The 21042-nt window shown below is 44.2% G+C and overlaps 1 protein-coding gene across 5 annotated transcripts in view; it reads left to right on the top strand.

Annotated features, from left to right (window-relative positions):
* Positions 1-21042, top strand: part of ETV1 (ETS variant transcription factor 1) — a 79724-nt gene that overhangs the window by 5638 nt on the left and 53044 nt on the right. For all 5 annotated transcript variants that reach the window (XM_074195399.1, XM_074195400.1, XM_074195402.1 and 2 more), the window contains one exon: positions 6947-7000. In XM_074195399.1, the coding sequence (XP_074051500.1) occupies positions 6947-7000 (54 nt within the window). The remainder of the gene's footprint in view (positions 1-6946; positions 7001-21042) is intronic.

Below are 21042 nucleotides of genomic sequence, written 5' to 3'. Positions count from 1 at the left end.
TGGAACATTCTGTGACTTCTTCCAGTGTTTAGTGCTCATTGCTTCCAAGGAAAAATAATTGCTGGCAGATTTGGGGGTGTGCATAGCAACCCTTTTCTTGGAATTGCAAAAATGTGGCAACTATAATTGACTTATAAATATTTTTATAGATATCTAATCAGCTTTGGTGCATTTTTATAGTTTTGAGCAAGTTTCCGGTGGCTAAATGAATGAGTGATTTGAATGATCCATCCAAGTTTCCCCTTATGCTCTTAAAGTTGGTTCTATAAATTCTTACCCAGGAATAAAAAAAAAAAGACCCAGCTCTATAAGCCCAGGCTGAGGGTATGGTTGCTATTTTTTGAAATAAAATGGGATTTTATGGAGAAGCATTTTGATTGTGAAAGCATATTTGTGCTATGAATCTTAACACCTTTATGAATACCGGAAAGACATCTGTTAAAAAAAAAACAAAAATTCTCCCCTCGTGGTACTTTAGATTAGCAATGCCAATGTAGACTTCTTGACCCTGATGCCTGTGTTGATTTTTTTTTCAAAATAAGAATAATTTCTTATTTTGGGGTGAACTGTATTGCTTCTCCTTCTCACATGTCTAATAAAACTATAAAAGTTGATGAACTGCTTTGGAAGAGGAGTTTAATTATCCTTTAATAATGAGGATTTGTTTCTCCATCATTTGCTTATTCAGTCCATCTTCTGTATTATTTTTTTTTATTAACAGTTGAATACAAGTTTATGGGCATGCAGGCATAGTTACCATATGTTGGTACCAGGATGGCATACCTTACCTCCACTTACTCGATTGTCTGAGTGAACCATTTTAGCCGAGAATAGATCTTGAGATTCATCTTGTTTATCCAAGGGTGGATTTATCCATTTCTGTCCTTCTGGACCGTGCCAAATTGGCTGACTTTTTCATGTTTACATATTTCTTTTCATGATGCTCTGTAACCAGGAAAGTGACCAAACTTTGAGCTATCTTGACCTTTTTTTTTTTTATTTAAAGAAGGATCTTTGGCAACTAACCAGGCTTCTCCCTCCATCTGAGTACACTGTGGGGGTAGTTGTCAGGCTAGAAAACCTATTTATTAACCATATCTATTGGAGCAAATTATTTATAAAAGAATGACTGGCCAAAAAAATCATAACTGGAGGGAAGCCCTCTGAAGCCTTTGGCGCCTTTAGTCTTGCAAACTTTTATTTGCTATTTTCTGTAAGAATGTTTATAGGCTAAATGCAGTTTAACCTGTTTATTAATGGGTCATTTGGTAATTAATAGGGTTTGCTAACTAGTGACTATGAAGGGGTTGATGAAAATAGCTCTACATAATTTAAAATGGGGAGGGGGGAGTATTTCAAATCCTTGGGTGTTTTATGAAAATTCATTTCCTCTTTGAAATAAGCAGACTAGAAGCATTTCCGAGTAGGACAATTTTAGTCTGGTACAACTTCCAGGATCTGCAATTCTGAAAAAAAGTCTCGTAAAAATCTCCTGATGGCAGAATTGTGAAATTTCTTGTCCAGTCCTGAAGTAGAGAACAGGGAGGCAGGTTCCCCAATGTCAAGAGGCAGATGACAATGATTCGAAACTCTTTTCCCCCCTTTTCCCCCATGCACCAATGTTCTGTTTATGCTCTTGCTGTTTCCTCTTGGCATTTTCATATGCAAAATGCTTTTATTGATTGTGTGTATTTTGATATTAGATTGCTGTTGGCAGATGGCAGTTATTCAGTGACTTGGAATAATTGGTTCAAATATTAACCTAGTGTCATCTCAGTCTGTCTTGGTGAAATCTCTTGATTCAGGAGCAAATAGAGAGGGTGGGAAAAAGTTGACTTCTTCACCTTGACTGCATTGTCACCCATCCCGGGTGAATGGGTGGGGATTTGGAGCAATGTTCGGGGGACGGGACAGGAGGAGGAAACCTGACTGACAAAGTACAGTATTCACTGGAAATTTGTTTACAAATTTCATCACCTGAGGTCAACCTGAAGAGGGAAAAAAATGACTTTAAAACCCCATGAAGTATAGCCCATTGACAGTCAGGAGGGAGACTCACAAGTGCCCTTTTGGCCCTTTTGCCTGGTAAAAAGACTTTTTAATATGAGTGAGAACTTTGTGGAGTTCTTTCCCAAGGGGAATTTACCTGCCTATAGGACACCATCCCTTTTCTTTAATTCCTCTGGTCTCTCAGGATGACTCCCACCCCAAAGAAGGCCACTGACCACACCTTGGACTGATTTTCCTTTTTTTTTTTTTTTACTTGCCCCTTCACTGAATAAATCAGTTTTAGCCTTAAACATTCAGGAGCTTGTCCCTAAGACTTTGTCCTTCTTCCTGAACTTGTATCTAGAAATGATTTGATGATATTAAAAAAAAATCTATATCGTCTTGATAAGTAATGCATGGGAATCCAAAGATGGCATCCATCTTGACTTAGATGGGGTTCAAAATAACACCATTGCAATTTCAATCAAACCCAAGAACGCAGCGTGATGCATGTGTACTATTTATGTATGTTACAGCAATAATAAATACTTTGCAATTTTTTAAAAAAACCTAACATTTTGTACAGTTCAGCAAAAAAAAAATTAATCATCTAAGTACCTGAGTGATTGTGAATCTTGGGGGCTTGGAGTGGAGGTTTTCTAAAATTCAGAGTCATTCTTGGACTCATTTGGAGACATTTTTCCATTTGGGCATCAAATAAGTCAGAATGTTGTGTTAGGCTAGCCTGGGAGAGGCCGTGCCTTAAGGCTCCAGGACCCCTGGAGCAGCCTACCAGGCTGCTTCTTGGGATTGAGATACACCAACAGAAAAAGAGAAAGGGGAATTAAATTGGACCTGAGAAAGTCTTTGAAACCCATCTAGGATCTGATGCCGCTGTCATCCCTGATTATCTGCCTGGGCAGTTGACAAGAATGATATTACTTGTCTTTTTTGGGGGGGATGCTCTTTGCTAGTGAGGTAGGTAAAGTGTTGCAACCTTTTATTAAGGTCAGACAACCTGAACATAGTTTTTAAAAGTGGGGAGTGGTGTCAGGAGGAAGGGAAGAAAGGAAGAGACCTCTGGGCCTTCTTTTAACTTAAGCCCCGATGCCTTTACAAGTCACAGCAGATCAACTTGAAGATGAGAGTGGAGGTTGTTTTGAGACCCAAGGCTGGGCGTAGAAAGAAGGGATATCTTCAAGGAGTCTTCAAGCTTCTCCAGTGGGGGAAGCCGCTTCCCTTTTGTCTCCCTAGCCGTGTTTATGCTTGAGCATTAATTAATGCTTATGTTTTTGTGCAGTCATTTGCAGTGTTACCAGCGGATGTGGCCCTGAACCAGGCTTAGTGGACTCATGACGATTTTGTTCCATAGCCCGAAGCTCGATCTGGGGATTAGCCAAGCCCTGCTCTGCTCTGGGTGGATGGGGAGGGGATCATTGTTCTAGGCTCTCGGAAGAGAGCTAAGGGAGAAAAGTTGCTCCATTGGCCCGACATCTCCTAACCTCTTGTTCGTGTGTGTGGAGAAGGCCGCCCGGCCTGGAGTTGATCTGCCCCAGCAGCTTGTCTGCAGTGGGCAGACCGCCTGGCCACCGAGGCCTCTGGGAGTCTGGAGCCAGCTCTGGTCAGAAGGGGTTAAGCCTCGGTGTCTCCTGCTCCCACCGCTCGCTTCTCTCCCATGTGCTCCCTCCTGGGCCGGCCCGGGCTCTGTGGGAAGACAAAGCCGCCAGCCTGGTGTGTTTATCCTGCCCAGAGTTCAAGTTTCCTGCCTGCAGCCCTCTGGCAGGGTGTGACAGGAGAAGCTTGCGGCTGGCCCACATGGCTCAGCCCGGCCTGGCTGGGTTTTTGTGAATGGAGACCGGCCTCCAGCCCTGACGGCTTGTCTTGAGGAATGGTGGGGAGATCAGCTGTCTCATTCACTAGCAGAAAGAATGACTCATACATCTTCTGTCTTGTTTGGCTCGGGGTCATTGTTTCAGTGCTCGGAGCTGGTTTTAATTAAAAGTTAACCCCTTTGCTACTGCACCCTGGTGGGACAGGGCTGTGGGCTTGGAGCTTTGGGAAACTGGGCCCCTCCCCCCTCCCCCCAAAAGAAAAGGCCAATCTGTGGCTTCCTATTAAAAAAGCAAAGCCGGGTCTTATTCTCTTTCGCTAACCAGCGGATCGCACGCGCGCCTTAATGCCAACTTTTCCTTGAGCACTCACTTCTATCCTTTGGGAAGTAGATCGTGCCTCGTGTCGCTGTCGGTTCTGGTTTTGGTTTTTGCAAGGGGACATTCGTTCAGCCCACATTCCAACTGAAAGTGGGGTTGCTGCTGTTCCAGTGGTATGCAGATTCTAATGAGTAGTTCCACGTTTTCCCAGAGTGCTGAAAATTGGGGGGGGGGGTAGGTATTGGCTTTTGGTAATAATCATTGAGGTCGAAAGCAAATAGCTGAGGACGCAAATTCTGGCCATTTCGAGGAAGAGAGTCTGAGACTGGATGGCTACTTGGCTCTTAACGGGCAACGGACTGATAGAGCTGCCCGGCTCTTGCCAATAAAATCCACAGACTCCGGCTCCTTGAAAGCCTTTTATTGGCCTTTCGGTCCATCCCCCCCCCCCCTTCTCCTTCTCTTCCTCTTCTCCCCTGAATTAAGTCATGAGGAGAAACATTTTCATCTTGTTCGGGATCATTGTGAGCGTGGTTCCCATTGGCCGAGGGATGGATGGAGTCCACCCCGAGGCTGCGCTTGCCCGGGTGAGTCTCCAGGTCTCATTGGTCTCGTTGGGGGGAAATCTAAGAAAGCTCCATTTTGGATCTGGCAGAAGAGTGCAGTCTGGGACCCACTGGAATGGGAAGGAAGTTCGTGTTTTCTTGCCCCAAGACTTATCACATTTTCCTTGCTTGGATCCAAGTTATGTTTTTGGTTAACTGCTTCCGGCTCAATCTCACTCAGAAATGGAGACAGACAGACACACAAGCACACACACACACACAGACACACCATCCTTGTCTATTTAAGGACTGTACTGGTTCCCTTGCTCTATTCACTTTCTTAAGATTAGCTCCTGTGAGAATGTGAGTCATATGTTTTTTTGTTAGATTTCTGTAATGTGCTTAGGCGTAAGTGTGAGGCCTATTTATTTGGAATCTTCAAAAAAAGAGTCGCAACGCCACCACCAATTCTCCTCCTTACTCCTTTTACAAACTGTGCGTAAGCACCTATTATTGAGGACTTGAATGGGAGGATGGATAGGACTTAGACTTGAGTTTTTTTCTGGGTCCCTAATTTCTGTCATCCCTCCACACACCTCTTCCTTGGCTTATGTCTGCCCCCTCCCCCAGTACACCCCCACACCCACTGTCCTTTACTTTGTGTGCTGTATTGCCGATGTAGCACAAAGAAGGATGAAGACTTGGAGATTCTTTTATGGGTGCCTAGCCAGGCTCCGAAGTCACCCATGCGGAGGCACTGGTCATTTCTAACTCTTCTTGGAGAGGGATGCTGCATGTTTACCAGGTTCCTGTAAATATTGCCTATTAGAAAACGAAGGCTGGGGGCAGCATGGAGGTGCCACAGATGACTTTTTCTCTTTCTTATTCCTCAGCAGAGGCACTCCAAGCCTGGAGGGATGATGGAGAAAAATTAAATCACCATTTAACTCTGCTTTATGAAGTGTTGCTATATTGCTATTTTTAAAAAACAAACAAACTTATGTTTGGGGTGTGATTTTTTTTAAGCCCCATTCATAATTCATAAATCTAGCTAACAGAGGGAAAAAAAGCAACACATTTTGAAATCAGGTTTTGGTCTATTTTTTAACATGATCATAGGCTTCCTTTCTCCTACCCTCCCCAGAGAGCCATCCCATAGCACAAATAATATTTTAACAACAGAAAAAGAAGAGGGAAAAAATCAGTATAATTGATCAGTTTATTGGAAAAGTCTGAAAATCTGTTCAATCTACAAGCCTTGGGGACTTTCCACCTCAGCAAAGGGAGAGTATCTGCCATAACTCTTTCCCACTGGGGCTTATTCCTCACACTTCTTGTACAGTATTCATGTTTGATTTGGGGGCTGGAGGGCAGGTAGTGTCTTTCTGCTCACACTGTTCTACTCATGGCATCTATTTCCTGGTTCTCCTTACTTTTTCTCTGTCAGTTCTTGGATAGCTTTCCAAGTCTCTCTCTAGTTTTCATAATGGCTGTTTCTTCTAACAGAGTACTAAAAGGTCTGCCCTGTCCGTTCCTGTACCGGATCTCCAGTTGACGGGATTCTGCCCGGTTTCTAGTTCTGAAATATTCTGAGGATTTGAGAGGATGATGCTAAATTGTAATGACAGCCCTTACTTGACCTTTCAAAGATAATTCAGGAGGAGGTGCCCTTGGCTTTGTTGGCTGTAGACGTTTTCAAATTGAGCCACTTCCCAATGCTGACATGGACGAGGGAAAAACAAAAACATCTCATGACGAGTTGCTGTCAGTATTTCTGTTATATCCCGACGGAGTGCGGGCAAAGAGATTTTGGTGAAAGGATGCCATTGGTGGTATCCTAGAGATGGAGTTTTTTTATTTTTCCATTTGCTTCAGTCTCCAGGGTCTATGGGCTTGCAGCCTTTAGGGTTGGGCTGTGCTCCTGGGAGCTGGCTTCACCTAAGTAAGAAATTGCAAGAGGCAGCTCATCCTATGGGTGGGTTCCAAAACTTAGGGATGTTTGGAGATGGGGTGGGCAAGGGTTGTGTCCCTCTGAATTCTAAGCCTAGGTAGTGCTCCCAGGGACTCTGGTCTTGCCGAGGGTCCCCTCCTTGGGTCCAGACCGTCTTGTGACCCTTCGGGTGTCAAGCTGCCTCCAGCTGGGCTTTCCTGCCCTTCCCTCCCCACCCCCACCCCCACCCCTGCTGACCTTATTTCTCCATTATGCTTTGTTGTTTGGCTCATTTTTTTTCTTTTTCTTTTTCTTTTTTTTTCTTTCTTCAGCTCAGGTACCTGACAATGATGAGCAGTTTGTCCCAGACTATCAGGCTGAAAGTTGTAAGTACAGTGTGACTCATCTCTTGGATGCTCCCCCCCCCCACATACCTTCCTTTTTCTTCGCTTTTGTGGTTGGTTCCCCTTTTCCTCCTGTTGACTCACACATTTTGCCTTATCCTTCCTCACCTCTAGTTGGATGGTGATTTTATTTGGTGAGGTGCCGGAACAGAGGGTTGTTGATTTGGGAGGAGTCCTGCCCTGCCTAGTGGTCAAGCTTTCTGCCTGCCCGCCAACTATCTGTGTCTGCAAGATGTGATAGGGAGGGTCAATTGCTTCCCACTCCCAGGACGTAGCTGTGGCTCCAAGTAGAGCCAGAATTTTGCACAGACTGGGCAGGAGGTCTATGGGGTCCTGCAGTGTCAATGCCAGTATTTACTGATAAATATTTCTCCCTTCTTCCTATTCATGATCGCGGTGCCACCTACTCAGCGTCCTTGGTGTTTGCATGAATTTGTTGGAGTCTTTTCTACTTGGTCCCCAATTCCAATGATGTTTGATATTTCAAGTTCTGTGTATTGGAGTTGACATGAAAGAGTCCAAGACCAGCCCCTGGCTCTCAGCTTTGTGCTCCTTTCTGAGCCTGGCTCTGAGGAGCAACTCGAAGGGATGCCTCCATGCTCTAATATGGCGGCTGTCAGGCTGATCTAGTGTAGGTTTTTATTTGAAAGCTGTACCAAACCGAGCAGTGAGTGCCAATGTCTTGTTTGTGGAAGAGATCACAGAAAGCCTTTTATCTGTGTATCAGAAATGGTCCATGGGCTCACTAGGCCAGACCAGTGGGAGTTTCAGGACATGATGGAGACAAGGGAATCCAACTGTGTTCAGTCCTTTCCAGTTACTCATCTTCCCTAGTCTTGATAGGTGGCAAAGCCAAGGAGCATTGAATGTTAGCAAGAATGGTTCCTCCCTCCTCCCAGCCCCCAATCCCATGTGCCCTCTCTATGAGTCAGATTTCCTAGGATCACTGATTTGTGGGATCCCATGAGATAATATTTGTGAAGTACTCGGTAAAATGTCAGGAGCTATAGGAATGGGAGGTGCAGCTGTTATTACTTCTTATTCAAGCTTGAGAGACCCTAGAAACAGCCAGTTGTACATGTGTGTCAGTGGAGTCTTAGGGAGGGCAAGGCCACTCGTTGGGACTGTCTAGGAACTCAGCTTTTCTGAGAGATTGAAATAAAAATCATTGACTGAACTCTTAGTCAGGTTGTCTTCTGAGTTCTGACCCTTATAGAAAAGAAAGGCAGTGCCTGCCCTCGGGGAGTTTGTGTTCTAATTAGCGGCGCTTCCTTCTGTAACCCAGGTGCCCCCCTCCAGCAGGAGGGATGGGGGAGGCTTCCTCTTCCATCCAGGTCAGCACAGACTCAGATCTATGACATTTCCCCTGGAAATCACATTTATTACCTCCATTATAATGATGAGGAAATGGGGAAGTGAGCTGACTTGTTCCTTCTGTAACCAATGTTCTAGGTTACTTTAGGGTTCTTGATTCTTGGTGTAGGACATCTTTGAGGATCACAAGAGTGAGATGGATGTTTTGAATGTCCACCTCCTTTTTAACAGATGGAGAAACTGAGGCTTAGAATTTAGTGACTTATCTAGGGTTACTCCACAAGCAGCTGAAGCAAAATTGGAATCCAGCTCTTCCTGAGTCTGAATCCAATGCTTAATCAACCTCATTTTTGTTGCCTCTTTACCAAATGGTTTGCTCTAATGAATCATTCCTTTATGTTTTCTTACAGTATATTTGCTTCATTTATTACATTATGCCCCACAGGGGATAGGGCCTATATTTGGAACTTTACCAGAGAGGAAAGTGTGGCATGAGGATCCCATTGCCCATCTGCCACCCTTCTATCACTCCCAGAATGGGAGGATTTCCTGGAAGGTGTTCAGAGATTATGGGGCTTGCTTAGAGTCACATAGCCAGTGATTGTCAGAGGGTAGGACTTGAACCCAGGACTGACCCTGAGGTCAGGTCTCTCTCTACTGTGGACTAATCACAGTCTGGAATTTAATCCAAGTTGCCAGGCAAGGTAGAGCTACTTTTCAATTTTTCTTTTCTCACACCAAAGCATATTTAAAATATTTTTAGAGTCTTCTTTTTTTGACTTAGAAAATATTTCATATTTACACCTTAAAACAATAGCCATATGTTTGGCTTTGCTTTTTTTGGTGGGGGGAGAAATTCTTTCATCTAGTCAAGGCAGTTTTCTGTGCAGAACATTGAGCCTGGAGTCAGGAAGACCTGGGTTCAGATTCAGTCATGGACACTTCCTAGTGTTGTGATTCCAGGTAAGTGATTGTAACTGCTTTTTGCTTCAGTTTCCTCATCTGTAAAATGGACATTAAGGACAACTTCCTCTAGGATTGTGAGGAGGACATAGGATTTGCAAAGAACTGTTTAAATGCTGTTGATGATGATGAAATGTTGGGTATCCTCAAGAGAGATTCTTCTGGGACAGGTTGGACCAGAGGTCTCTGAGGTCCCTGAGTTGCTTTGAATCGTTGAGGGCCACTGCTGGTGAAGGACTGGCCAAAGGTGGCAACTTCGGTGCGTGTTGGTTGATGGCTTACTAGCTTTTTGTTGTAAAAAAGAAAATTCTTCAAGGAGAGAAGACTAAGGGGTGATTCAGTCCCAAGGTTTATTTTAGAGGCTTGATACAGTTGAGACGCCCCACCATTCTGGATTATTTTGGGACATGGAGAAGATAAAACGAGTGAAACTAGGAAGGAGGGAGGGACCTAGTTCATGCGTAAGAAGGTGATTTGTTAGCAATCCAGGTTAGGAAACTGAAGAAGCAATGGGGCCATTTGTGCAGCAGCTTGTTGGAATGGGGCAGCTGCTAATGGTGGAATGGCCCAGTGCTTTAGTGGACTGAGCTTGGCATCCTGGCTTCTGGGACCCTCCAGTCAGACCCCAGTTCTGCTAAACAGTCTTGGACTGGTTATATTTGTGGAACTGAACAGAACACATTGGAGAGAAGATGGGGAAGGGAGATGGCGACTCTCAGACTGATACCCTTCTGCTTCTTCTTCCACATTCTGTGCATCCTGAGACATCCTGTGTCACACTGGCATGAGCTGGGCAAAAGAGGGGTCTCTGCTTGGGCTGAGCCTCACCTTACTGAGGAAGAGGGGGAAGCAGAGAGTTGCAGCCCGAGGAGGAGGAGGAGGAGGAGGAGGAGGAGGAGGAGGAGGAGGAGGAGGGAGGCCAGAGTTGGAGAGGGCCAAGTGAGTGACTGAAGGGAGAATGGGGAAGGAAATTCTGCATTCAGACACCTTTCCAGGAAGCTTGGAATGCCAGAACCAGACTTGACCTCCAGCACATATGTGTATTGTGTACCAGGGAGCTACTGAAGGTAGAAGAGCATAGTGCTTAGGGGACATTCCTAACACTGTGAGCCCAAGTGGAAGAGAGATTGGGGGGGGGCAGAGAAGAAAAGATTTTAGCATCTTGATTTAGGGTTAGCCCAGGAAGTCGATTGTAATCCTCTTGAGGAAGGGAACTGTGTCATTATCCTTAGGATCTAACAGTGGCTGCTACATAGGAGATGCAAAATCAAGGTTGGCTCCTTCCACTAACTGTTGATGAGAATTTTGAGATAAAAAAAGTCTGTCCTCAGACTTGAGAGTGGGAGGCCTCACTTCCTGGTACACCTGGACTCTAGATAGGTAATTTGGGGGAGGGGGCCCAGCAGCAGAGGTGAGGAGATAATTTGCAAGATTATTGTGCAGATAAAATTGTCTGCCACTGGACCAGGATTGCCTGGGGGCAGGGCAGGGGGTGGGGGTGGCAACCTAGAGAAGAAAAGATTTCCAGGCAGGATAATGGGAAGGAATGAATGGAGAGAGAGACTGCAGACCACAGAGAGGTACTCGCAGACTCAGATCTCAGGGGAATTGGGAGGGATGGAATCTAGAAAGTGGGGGAGAGGGTGTGCTTGCCCTGGAAGAGTGGGTGTCTCAAGAAGGAAGGGAGGGGGGAGAGGAAGGCTGAAGACAGAGCATTGGAGCTGTAGATGCCTTCTAATGAAAAAGGAAATCGAGTCCTCTGCTTGGAAGAAAGGTGGGTGATGGAGGGTGGGGGTTACTTTTCTAACTTGAACTAGTTTAGTTAAGTATCTGGACTTGGGGAGTCTGGTCTGCTTCATGTTCCTGTTGAGACCATCTCCAGGGGGTCCTACCTGAGCACCAGGTTGAGTTGAGGAAGCCCATCTCCCAGGCCAGGAGGCAGAGTTTGTTTAGGGCTGGGCCAGGCTCATTTTCTGCTTTCTCTTGGATTTGTAGAATTTGTTGACAAGTGTGGCACTCCTTGCTGTCCCGGATCCTTTCCTGCTCAGTAACTGAGGGAATAGGTCCCAGTGGGAGTGAGGGACTGGGGGAGGGTCTGGCAGGAGTCCTGTGAACTCCAGGCTCTGGGGGGGATATTCCTCTCTCCAGTTCCTAGCCCCACATGTCCCTAACCCCACCCACCCATGTCCATGGACACCCCCTTCTCTGTGGGGGAGGTGTGATATTGTCCAGCAGAGCCATGGCAAGTTGTGCATTCCTCAGAATGCATGTATGTGTGTGGGAACATTCAAACACCCACCTTTGCTGTGCCGGGTTAATTTGTCTATAAATGGACATTTTAGGGTGGGGGGGTAAATGGAATCATTTCAAATGGGTGGGAAGAATCCACTTTCCAAGAGGAATCTATTCATCATGTAAAGGGCCATTCCTCAATTTTTTGTTTTTATAAACATACATGCATATATGTGGTATGCATATATCTCTATGTATCTCACATATATGGAATATGTGTATATTTTAATTTAAATACACAGAACCCTCCCTATGACAGATCCAGTAATCACCTCAAATTTCACATCTCTGAGGGTCACACAAGGGTTTCCATAGTAGGGCCTCGCTGTTGTAAACCATGATGACTTGGGAGTTTACTTCCCATCTCTCAAAATGGAGATATTCTGGGTGCTAAGAAAGGACACAGAATTTGGTTTGAAAGGACTCTGTGACTTTGGGGAAATCACTTGGCCCTGTGAGACTTTTGATTCTTCTGTAAGATGAGGATCTTGGCCCTTTGGGGTTCCTCCAAGTTCTGGAGCTAGGATTGTGTGACAGGTCTGTTCGGGCCACCGTCCACACTTCCCACATGCCCTGGTCGCCTGCTTTGGTGGGGCCGATGCTCCACATAGGGTAGGTGGGCTGGCAGATCTCTCAAGAGACCCGCAGGTCCCGAGGACCTTGTGGCAGATCCTGCCACTGTTTGCTGATGGCTTGAATGAGTTCTCTTGGGATGTATTTCTGAAATAAAAATAAATGTCAGTGGGAAAACAGGATGCTTTTGTCAAAGTGTCTTGCAGACAGCTTCACAGGAATGCATCTATTTCATTATGTGTGGCACTTCTACATAGCGCTCTCCCTAAGAGACCTCGTGATGGCGGCCAGGGCTTCACCTCCTTGGGACTGGGTTCCTTCACCTGGAAGATGAGGAAGTTGGCCTGGATGAGTCCTCTCATGTCTCTTCCAGTGAGGAAATGCCAGGAGGTCATTCAGTAACAATTAATAAATTATTAGGGTGGCCGAGTGGCTGGAGAACCAGCCTGGGAGTCTGGAAGACTCAAGTTGAAGTGCCACTCCCAGGGGTCGAGGACCCCCCCACCCTGGGATCCCCAGGGGCAACTCTCCAAGGGAGAATGTCCACTTAGAATGTTCCTCTCCAGGAATTCCCTAATCCAAAAAAATAAATCACAGATCCAAACCAATAAGCATAATGCACTTTCTAGGACACTCTAGAACTTGGCAGAACTTTCTAAAAAGACATGATCAAATCCTTAGGCCCAGATGTCCAGGAGTAAGAGCCCTTAGCCCCTTTGTACAGTTGAGGGAAATGAACTGAGAGGTGACTCAAGGCTGGATTCAAACCCAGGGCTCTCCTGTCCCCATGTCTGAGCTCCTTCCATTCTGCCACGAGGTACCTCCATAGGTAGAAGGAAGGAAGTTGGGGTTTCTTTGGCTGTCCAGCTGGTATTCTCTGGTTCAGCTCCTGGTCTGTGGGAGGCACCATACTGGGGGGAGCAGCAGAGGTCCCCAACAGAACCCACCTCACCACCCCCCTCCCCATGGAGCCTGGGCCAAGGTCATGCAGGAAGTAGGAAGAAGCTTCATTCTCTTGGAAAGGATCTCCAAGACTCCCTGGGGTCTTTGTCTTCTCTGACCTGGACTATCTCATAGGTAATGAGCCCTGTTGGGAAGCTGGGACAAGCAGAAAACTCTGCAGGGAACCACATTTGTTAATTTATTCTTGCCCAACCCTAGCCCCAATGTCTTAGACTGGCCTCCAGGAATAAGAGGAGAGATTTCCAGGCCAGCCTCGAAGTCAGGTCTTTGATGGAGCCTGATGCAGAGGAGGACTGATGAGTAGTTCTGCAGATGTGGGGTGTCAGTACCCCAATATTTGGGCTCCTGGGCCTTGTGGCTTCTTACTGACATGGTTCATTTTTTTTGTCATGGTTATATCACCCTTCTCGTTTTCCTCAAATAAAAACAGTCCTGGAATAAGTCAAATGTTCTACTATTTTTACCTTTTATTGCTTCGTGAGTTGCAGGTGGTTGTGGAGGTGGGACTGGTTTTAGTTGAATCAACGTGTTGGGATGTTTTTATTATTTCTGTGTATTTTCCTTCTCTAACGACTATCCCTTACTTGAGATGTACAGGATTTGTTTCTTGCTGTCGGGTATGGAATCTTGAGGAAAGGAGAGTTTGTGCTGTGAGTTGCTAGTGGAAGAGGCTTCGTCACAGCTTTCCTTTGGATTGGTTTTGTCTTGTCTTGTTTTTACTTGTATTATTTTCTACCATTCAGGAGTTTCCTTTGAGAGTGGCTCAGCTAAATGTTAATGGCAGAACTCAGTGCTGGGAAATGACTGCTAGCAAATTCCTTTTGCACAAGGTTGTCTGATACAAGGCTGATGAGAAAAAGCCTTTATAGGATTTATTTGTGTGTGATTAGGCCTTTTCTCTTTTTCTTTTTTTGAATACTTGATTGAGCAAAGAAGTTTTTGTCATCATTGGAGAAGCTTCTTAAATTATGCAGGAGATGCTTTCCATGAGTGCCCAGGCTGAGGCCAGCCTCAAGCTTTTCAAAGCCAGTTAAAAGATGGTTCAGATTCTTTAGATGACTTTCAGGGACTTGGGATTGGGCCTTTGAAGACTGAGATAATGAGAGTAAAGGACGAAAACCATCATAATGCTTGGGTTTAAATTGATTATTTGCAAAATTGAATTTTTTAAAAACCGCAAATAAGTGCTGTGTCCATTTTCTTTTGTGTGGCGAGTAAAGGGCGCATACCTGCTTATGCCCTAACCTTACCTAGCCAGGCTGCTTCCGTTCTCTTTGGGTCATTCATTTTACAAATTTGCTCTTGTATCTTCCTTTTTTTTTCTCCTTCCTTCCTTCCTTCCTTCCTTCCTTCCTTCCTTCCTTCCTTCCTTCCTTCCTTCCTTTCTTTTTCTTTCTCTCTCTCTCCTCTCTCTCTCCCTCCCTTCTTTCTTTTTTCTCTTTCTTTTTTCCTTTCTTTCTTTTTTCTTCCTTCCTTCCTTAATTTCTTTTCTTCCTTTTCCTTTTTCCTTTCTCTCCTTTCTTTTTTCTTTCTTTCTTTGTCTCTTTCACTCTTTCTTTCCTTTTCTTCTTCCCTCCCTCCCTTTTCCTTTTTCTTCTCTTTTTGTTCTTTCTTTCATTCTTCCTTCTTTCCCTTCCTTCCTTATCTCCTTATCCTTTTCCTCCCTCCTTCCTATTTCTTCCCCTTCCTTTATCTCTCTAGCTATTTCTCTTTGTACCCATCTCTATCTCACCCCGACTCTCTTTCTTTGACTCTTGTCTCTGTCTCAACAACTTTACACAATCAGGCAAAAACTATTCACATTGATCATATCTGGGAAAAGCTTATCTAATTCTGCATTTGACCATCACCTCTCTTGAAGGAGTTGGGCAGTATGCTTCCCCATTAATCCCTAGGAATCAGGGTTGGCATTTCACTCGTTAAATTTCTAAGTCTTTTAAAGCTATTTGTCTTTACAAGATTGTCATATAAATTATTTTGCTGGTTCTAGTCACTTTATTCTACGTTAGTTCATAGGCGTCTCCCTGAGTTTTTCTGAAATGATCCTCTCATTAGTTCAGTGGTAGCCTGTTAGATTCGTAAACCATAGAATTATTAGTTTCCAACTCTTTAGCACCAAAAAGAGAGCTGCCTTACAACCTTTTGTATCTCTGGGCCCTCTTCTTCCCTCTCTGACCTCACTTGGCTCTAGGCCTCGTGGACAGGCCATCACTGGCTCACTGTTACAGATGAGGAAACTAGAAAAGGAGTCTTTTCTATACCATCCTTGACTGGTGGTCCTCCTCTGGACACTGACCCAAGCCTTTCTTCCAGTAGCCACAGAAACCTTTCCATCCTGGTTACCGTGGCTTGCTTCCTTCAGATTCCTGTGGAGCTGGCAGTCACTGCCCTCATTATGTGACTGTAGAGGCTCACAGGTAAACAGGGCTGGAAGGTACCCTGAGAGACCACTGAGGTCACCCCCCTCATTTTACAGATGATCGAGTGGCAGGCCAGAGAAGTTGTGACATCCCAGTCTGGGATAAGACTTCTTGACTCCACGGCTAGTGCTCTCCCCACTGTACCGCACTGCCTCTCTTGATGGTGCCTCTGGGGTTCATTGATGCAGGTGGGAGCATTGATGAAGCTTTCATTTTCCTATCCTGCTATTCTTTTTACAGTGTGACCTTAGGGTTAAGGACAAAATCACATACGGGTTCCCCTGTAATTACTTTTTAGCCTTCATGTCCCACAATAACTTTTATGAATGTAATTGTCATGAACATATCAGCTCTCTGAAGTCCCTGTTGCTTTTTATTTGAAGTGGAAATTAGGGTGTGGAGTAATAAAGTCATCCTGGTCCTGGAGAAGAAAGGTTTGGTAGGTGTCTCTTCTGGTTATGGCTTATCAAATATGGTTCAGGAGAGAATCCTCTTCAGGCTGGGCTTCATGGCCTCTGGGTCTATCCAGTACAGACAGCTGTAGTCATAGGCATCCCCTGAATTCAGGATGAAAGGACTTGGACCAGGCAGACCCCTAATTGATATTTATCTCTAACCTTATCTAAGATCAACCCATTTGAACCAGAACCCTCACCCATCAGACCCCTTCTGAACTCCAGAATTTGGGGTGGGCTGTCTTATTTCCCACCTGCCACAGAACTCAAAGCTGTCATTACATGTTGAGAAATAATCACTCATCAGCCTTGAAAGCTACCTGGGTATCATGCAAGAAGTCTTTGGAAACCTCTTGGCCCCATCTCTTATAGTGACTTAAATGAATGGGGCATGGTAGAAATTCTTCTTAAGATTTGTCCTCAGAGGGGCAGCTAGGTGGCACAGCAGATAGAGCACTGGCCCTGGAGTCAGGAGTACCTGAGTTCAAATCCAGCCTCAGACACTTCATAATTACCTAGCTGTGTGGCCTTGGGCAAGCCACTTAACCCCATTTGCCTTGCAAAAAACTAAAAAAAAACTAAAAATAAAAGATTGGTCCTCAGAAAGTCTCAGAGGATGCCATAGAAGCAGTTGGCTGTGTGGGTCATTTCCACTAAGCTGGACCCATCCACCATGTTTTTGCATTTCTCTCCACACTTTCCAGTGCACATGTAGAGCATTCTTCTGTTGATGAACTCATCATCCTTATGGCTCTTAGGGACAGGACTTAAATCTACCAGTATCCTTGGGAACGTGAGGTGGAGAGGTGGAGTTGAACCCTTTAAATAGCCCAGAGAATCATCCTAAATAATTTGGTGATGAGATGAGAACAGTGATGAGGTAAGAGATGAGATGAGAAGAGATGAGATGAAATTTGGAGCAAAGCTATTTACCATTTTCCCCCGTTTTTATTGTTAGCTTGTTGTGTTTATGGGTGACCTTAGGTAGCATAGTTAATATGTGAGATGGTTTGATGCAAAAGAAATTCACCCAAAAGGATTCTGATAGATTTTAATATTGGGCCAAATTTTTAAGAAGACAAAGTTTAGTTGCATTTTTCTACCAGGGTTCCAAAGATTAAACTTACAAATGCAGAATGGGCAAAGCTTCATATTGGAAAATATGTAGCTGGTGTGAGAGTGTTTGTGATTTGTTTCAGCTCACTATATCAGCAATCTGTCATGGTGGGACCAGGAGCCTTAGGCTGTCTTCTAAGAGGCAACATCCTCAACTACGGCAATGAGGGTCCCTTTCTGCTTCCCTGGTCAGACCATATTTGGATCTACCATTTTGGGGTACCATGGTTTAGAAGGGGTATGCATCCAGAAGAAAGCATCAGGACAGTGAAGGATACTGGGACCTTGCCCTGAGTTCAGCCAAAGGAACTGAGCTTATTTTGCCTAGTAAAAGAAGAGAAAACTTAGGCATTTGAAAGCATTCCTCCATAAAATCAATCCATTGATTGACCCTCAAGTCTAGAACTAGCAGTAATGGGGGAAGTGTCAGAGAGACAGATTTAGGTTAATGCAAGGAAATATTTCTCAGTGGTAAGAGCTCCCCAAGCTTTCTGTTTCTGGGTATCTTCATGGAGGGGGATTTTTGAGCTTATTCAGGTAGGACAGGTTGACTGCTGAAATCCTTGTGGATCCAATTCTTTGATCTGACTTCTCAGGTCTTTTTCCTGATAACACACATGTGCAATTATGTGGACTCATCCATGTCTCCGCTGTAGTACACTGGCCTTTTTGGATGGGAGAAGGTTTGGGGCAACTTGTCTTGCTGGACTGAAAAAGAAGGCAACCACAAAGGGATGATTAACTCAGCCACATGTTCCCTCTGTGAGATTTTCACTTTAGCTAGACAAGGCTGCATCCCCCAAGGCTCATTCTGAAGGGGATGCTTTCTGTGTGTTTTTGTCTTCATTTATGTCTGATCAGGGAATGTCCAGGCTGGGTCGCCTTTCTGATACTCTGTGATGGTTAGCTCATAGAGACGTAGGAGAACAGCTTGCCAGTTTGGGGTTTAATTTGAGTTTTGGAGATCCTTTCTCCCCTCCTGTTCCTTTGATGCCCATGCCCTCCTGCTTCCCTGACTAATCCTGAATTGTAATCCCCAAATCTTCATTCAGGGGCATGGAGAAGTACTTCATTTGTCCTTCTTATGGGATTGCTCAGTCAGGCCTGGGCCTGTAACTAAAGCCAGGCCTATCAGGTCTGGTACATTGGTACATTGGTACATCCTCCTAGTGAGGGGGCTGCCTGCAGTGTGGCCACTACATATTATGTGGCATGGGTTCTCTGAGGCAACATTACTGATCCTTCCTTTTCCCTCATCTGCAGGGAAGCTCTGGTAACCTGACCCCTTCCTTGACAGGCCTTTGTGTGGTCCAGGCTGCTCTGGCCCACTTCTTCCCGAGAACTCAGCTCTCCTGACCTGTGAAAAGGCAGATTAAAGGCTGGCTTGCCTCTCAGGCTCAGCAACCAATCGATAGACTTCAGTTAGTCCATCTTTTGATCAAAGGGAAAAACATTGGGGACGAAAGCTTCTAAATGGTCATTTCTGCAAGCTAGTGTAGAATCAGCTTTCAGATATTAAAAAAAAAAGCACATCCAGATTTCTATTTCTTTTTATTTCCATGAGTCCCTATGACACACCTATTTCAGAAGCAGGCCTGTGTGGGCACCCACAAATAACCTATTAGCCCAACATAGATTTCCTTAGTTTTGAGAGAGTTGGGTTAAATTTTTATGAGAGGCAATTATCATTTACAATTATTCTCACATAGATGTATGAAGTCTAGGGTCACTACCCCCCACCCCCATAGGCATGGAATCCTAGTTTCTATAACATAATATAAAGGTTGTACCTTTGTCCTTAAGAATTCTATTACAAATATCTCTAGATTGCATCAATTTAAATCTTTTCAACTGTTTCATTTGGGTTCTATGTCCCCAGACCACTTTTGTTTTCCGAGAGAACGTGATTTCTTCATTTCCCTCAACATTGTCCCTGTCTCTGTCTCTGCCCCCCATTCTCTCCCCCAACTCTTCCCCCCTCTCCCCCACCCCTGTCCTTTGCCAGACTGATTGTTAGCTTCTTGGGGGCAGGGTGTGTGCTGTTTTAAAAAGGCATCTCCTTGGTGCTGAGCCAATGGTGTTGGGCATCGAAGGGCATAGTGAATGTTTTTCAAGGTCATTGAATTGTTTTAATAGAAAAGGATCAAAAAGAGACTTCATTTTCTTTTTATCAATTTAAGTAGAAATGTCTACAATATATCTATAGATTACATTTAGTGGTCATGGTCATTTTTGTAAAACATGGAATTTTCTTTTTAATCTGTGATTTCATCTACCCTTCTACTAATGTCAGTGGCACCTGCTCTATAATTTATTCTTAGAGACTTGGTAATATAGATTTAATAATTCAAATTTAATAGAATTCATATGATATTATTTACCTTTCAGTAAATTCTTAGTGTATCTGTGACCATATATAATGCATATATGCATGCATATGTTTGCTTGGATCTGGTCCATTGATTTCTTTATTTTATTGAATTTCTGATCTGAAAGCTCCCTCCATTGATACAGTGTTTAACAACCTGTCTGTAATTTATAATTTTACAGTGTGTTTCATGGAATTGAAGTTAGTGACTAGCCCAGGGTCTTATGGCTGGTAGAGGTGGATTATGTTCTGACTCATGAATTAATATAAGAATTTGGAAAAATATGATATGTGTTTGGATATTGTATCACTAGGAATTTGAGGCAATGGAACATTTACAGAAAATAACAAAGAGAAATTGTCAGAAAATGTCAGATAGTTTTCCATATTACATGTAGGTCAATTAAAAAAAAGCTATTTCTAAACATCATCACAGTTTGTTACTGTATGGTATATGAGAAAGTGGGAGATGAGAAAGCTGTGAGTCAGTGGAAGTCTTGTCTCAAGCTGTCAATGGGAGGAGAAGGTTAAGAACTCTTTTCACTTTGGCCTGGATTATCAGAAATCTTGGCTGTTTTGTGATAGCTCAAAAGAAATGGGAGATGTGCAGATTGCCAGATGTGTGTACTTCCAGTGTTCATATGAACTGTTTGTTCTCCACCTGTGCTTCCTTCCAAGCTTAGCTTGTATTGGGCTGATCAGTCACGGCTAGACACGAGTACCTTGACTATACCAGGTTGATACCATTTTGGGTCCTCCTTGAATGTGGACAATAACCATGCTACTGCTTAGTAAAAATAATGCTAAAAGAGGGGTTTTTAGAGTTTTGATTTTGGATGAAAAGTGGTTTCTCTTGGGACTGGCAACTTATAGCCAGGTCAAGAATCTTTGTTAACTTTCCTCTCTAACTCATTTAAGGCCTGGCATTTGCCCCCTCAGTATGGACCCCCTCAACCATAGTATACTTGCTTCTGTTGTGAGGCAGGGCTGATACTAGGCACTAGTAGACTCAGACAAAGCTTCTATTCTTGGGGAGGCCATGGTGTGTGCACCACTAAATCAAATCAAAGTAGATAAATGAAGTTCAGAGCAAATTTGGGTTCCAAGAACCAGATAAATCAGGAAAAGTCTTGATCTGAATGGTGCTTTGAAGGAGGCTCTGGATCCCTAAAGGTGGAAGTGAGGAGGAAGAGAGTCCAATCATGGGTCACAACCTAGGCAGTGATTGGAGATAGGCCACCATGATAGTTAGAAACCAAGTAGGGGAAGGGGATGGGGAGAAGAAAAGGAGAGAAGAAACAGACAGAGACATAGAGAGACAGAGAAATTGAGAAAGAGAGACAGAGACAGAGATTTAACTGGTTCCCCCAGTTGGTATCCTAAGTAGGTGGGAATGGGAAGGTTCCGGGCAGCCTTTGACATCAGATAATATCCATATTACTTGGGTCTCTACCCAAATTATTCATGTTGGTGCATGTTCAGATTTACTGTGAGAGAAATGCATTAATTTAGAAATTAAGTCGCAAATTTTACAATAAACAGGGATAACAATTATACTGT

Source organism: Macrotis lagotis, chromosome 7 (genome assembly GCF_037893015.1).
Source record: "Macrotis lagotis isolate mMagLag1 chromosome 7, bilby.v1.9.chrom.fasta, whole genome shotgun sequence".
NCBI classification, from domain to species: domain Eukaryota; kingdom Metazoa; phylum Chordata; class Mammalia; order Peramelemorphia; family Peramelidae; genus Macrotis; species Macrotis lagotis.
Note: the sequence above shows the minus strand (reverse complement) of the source record. Positions and strands in the feature narration are given on the sequence as shown.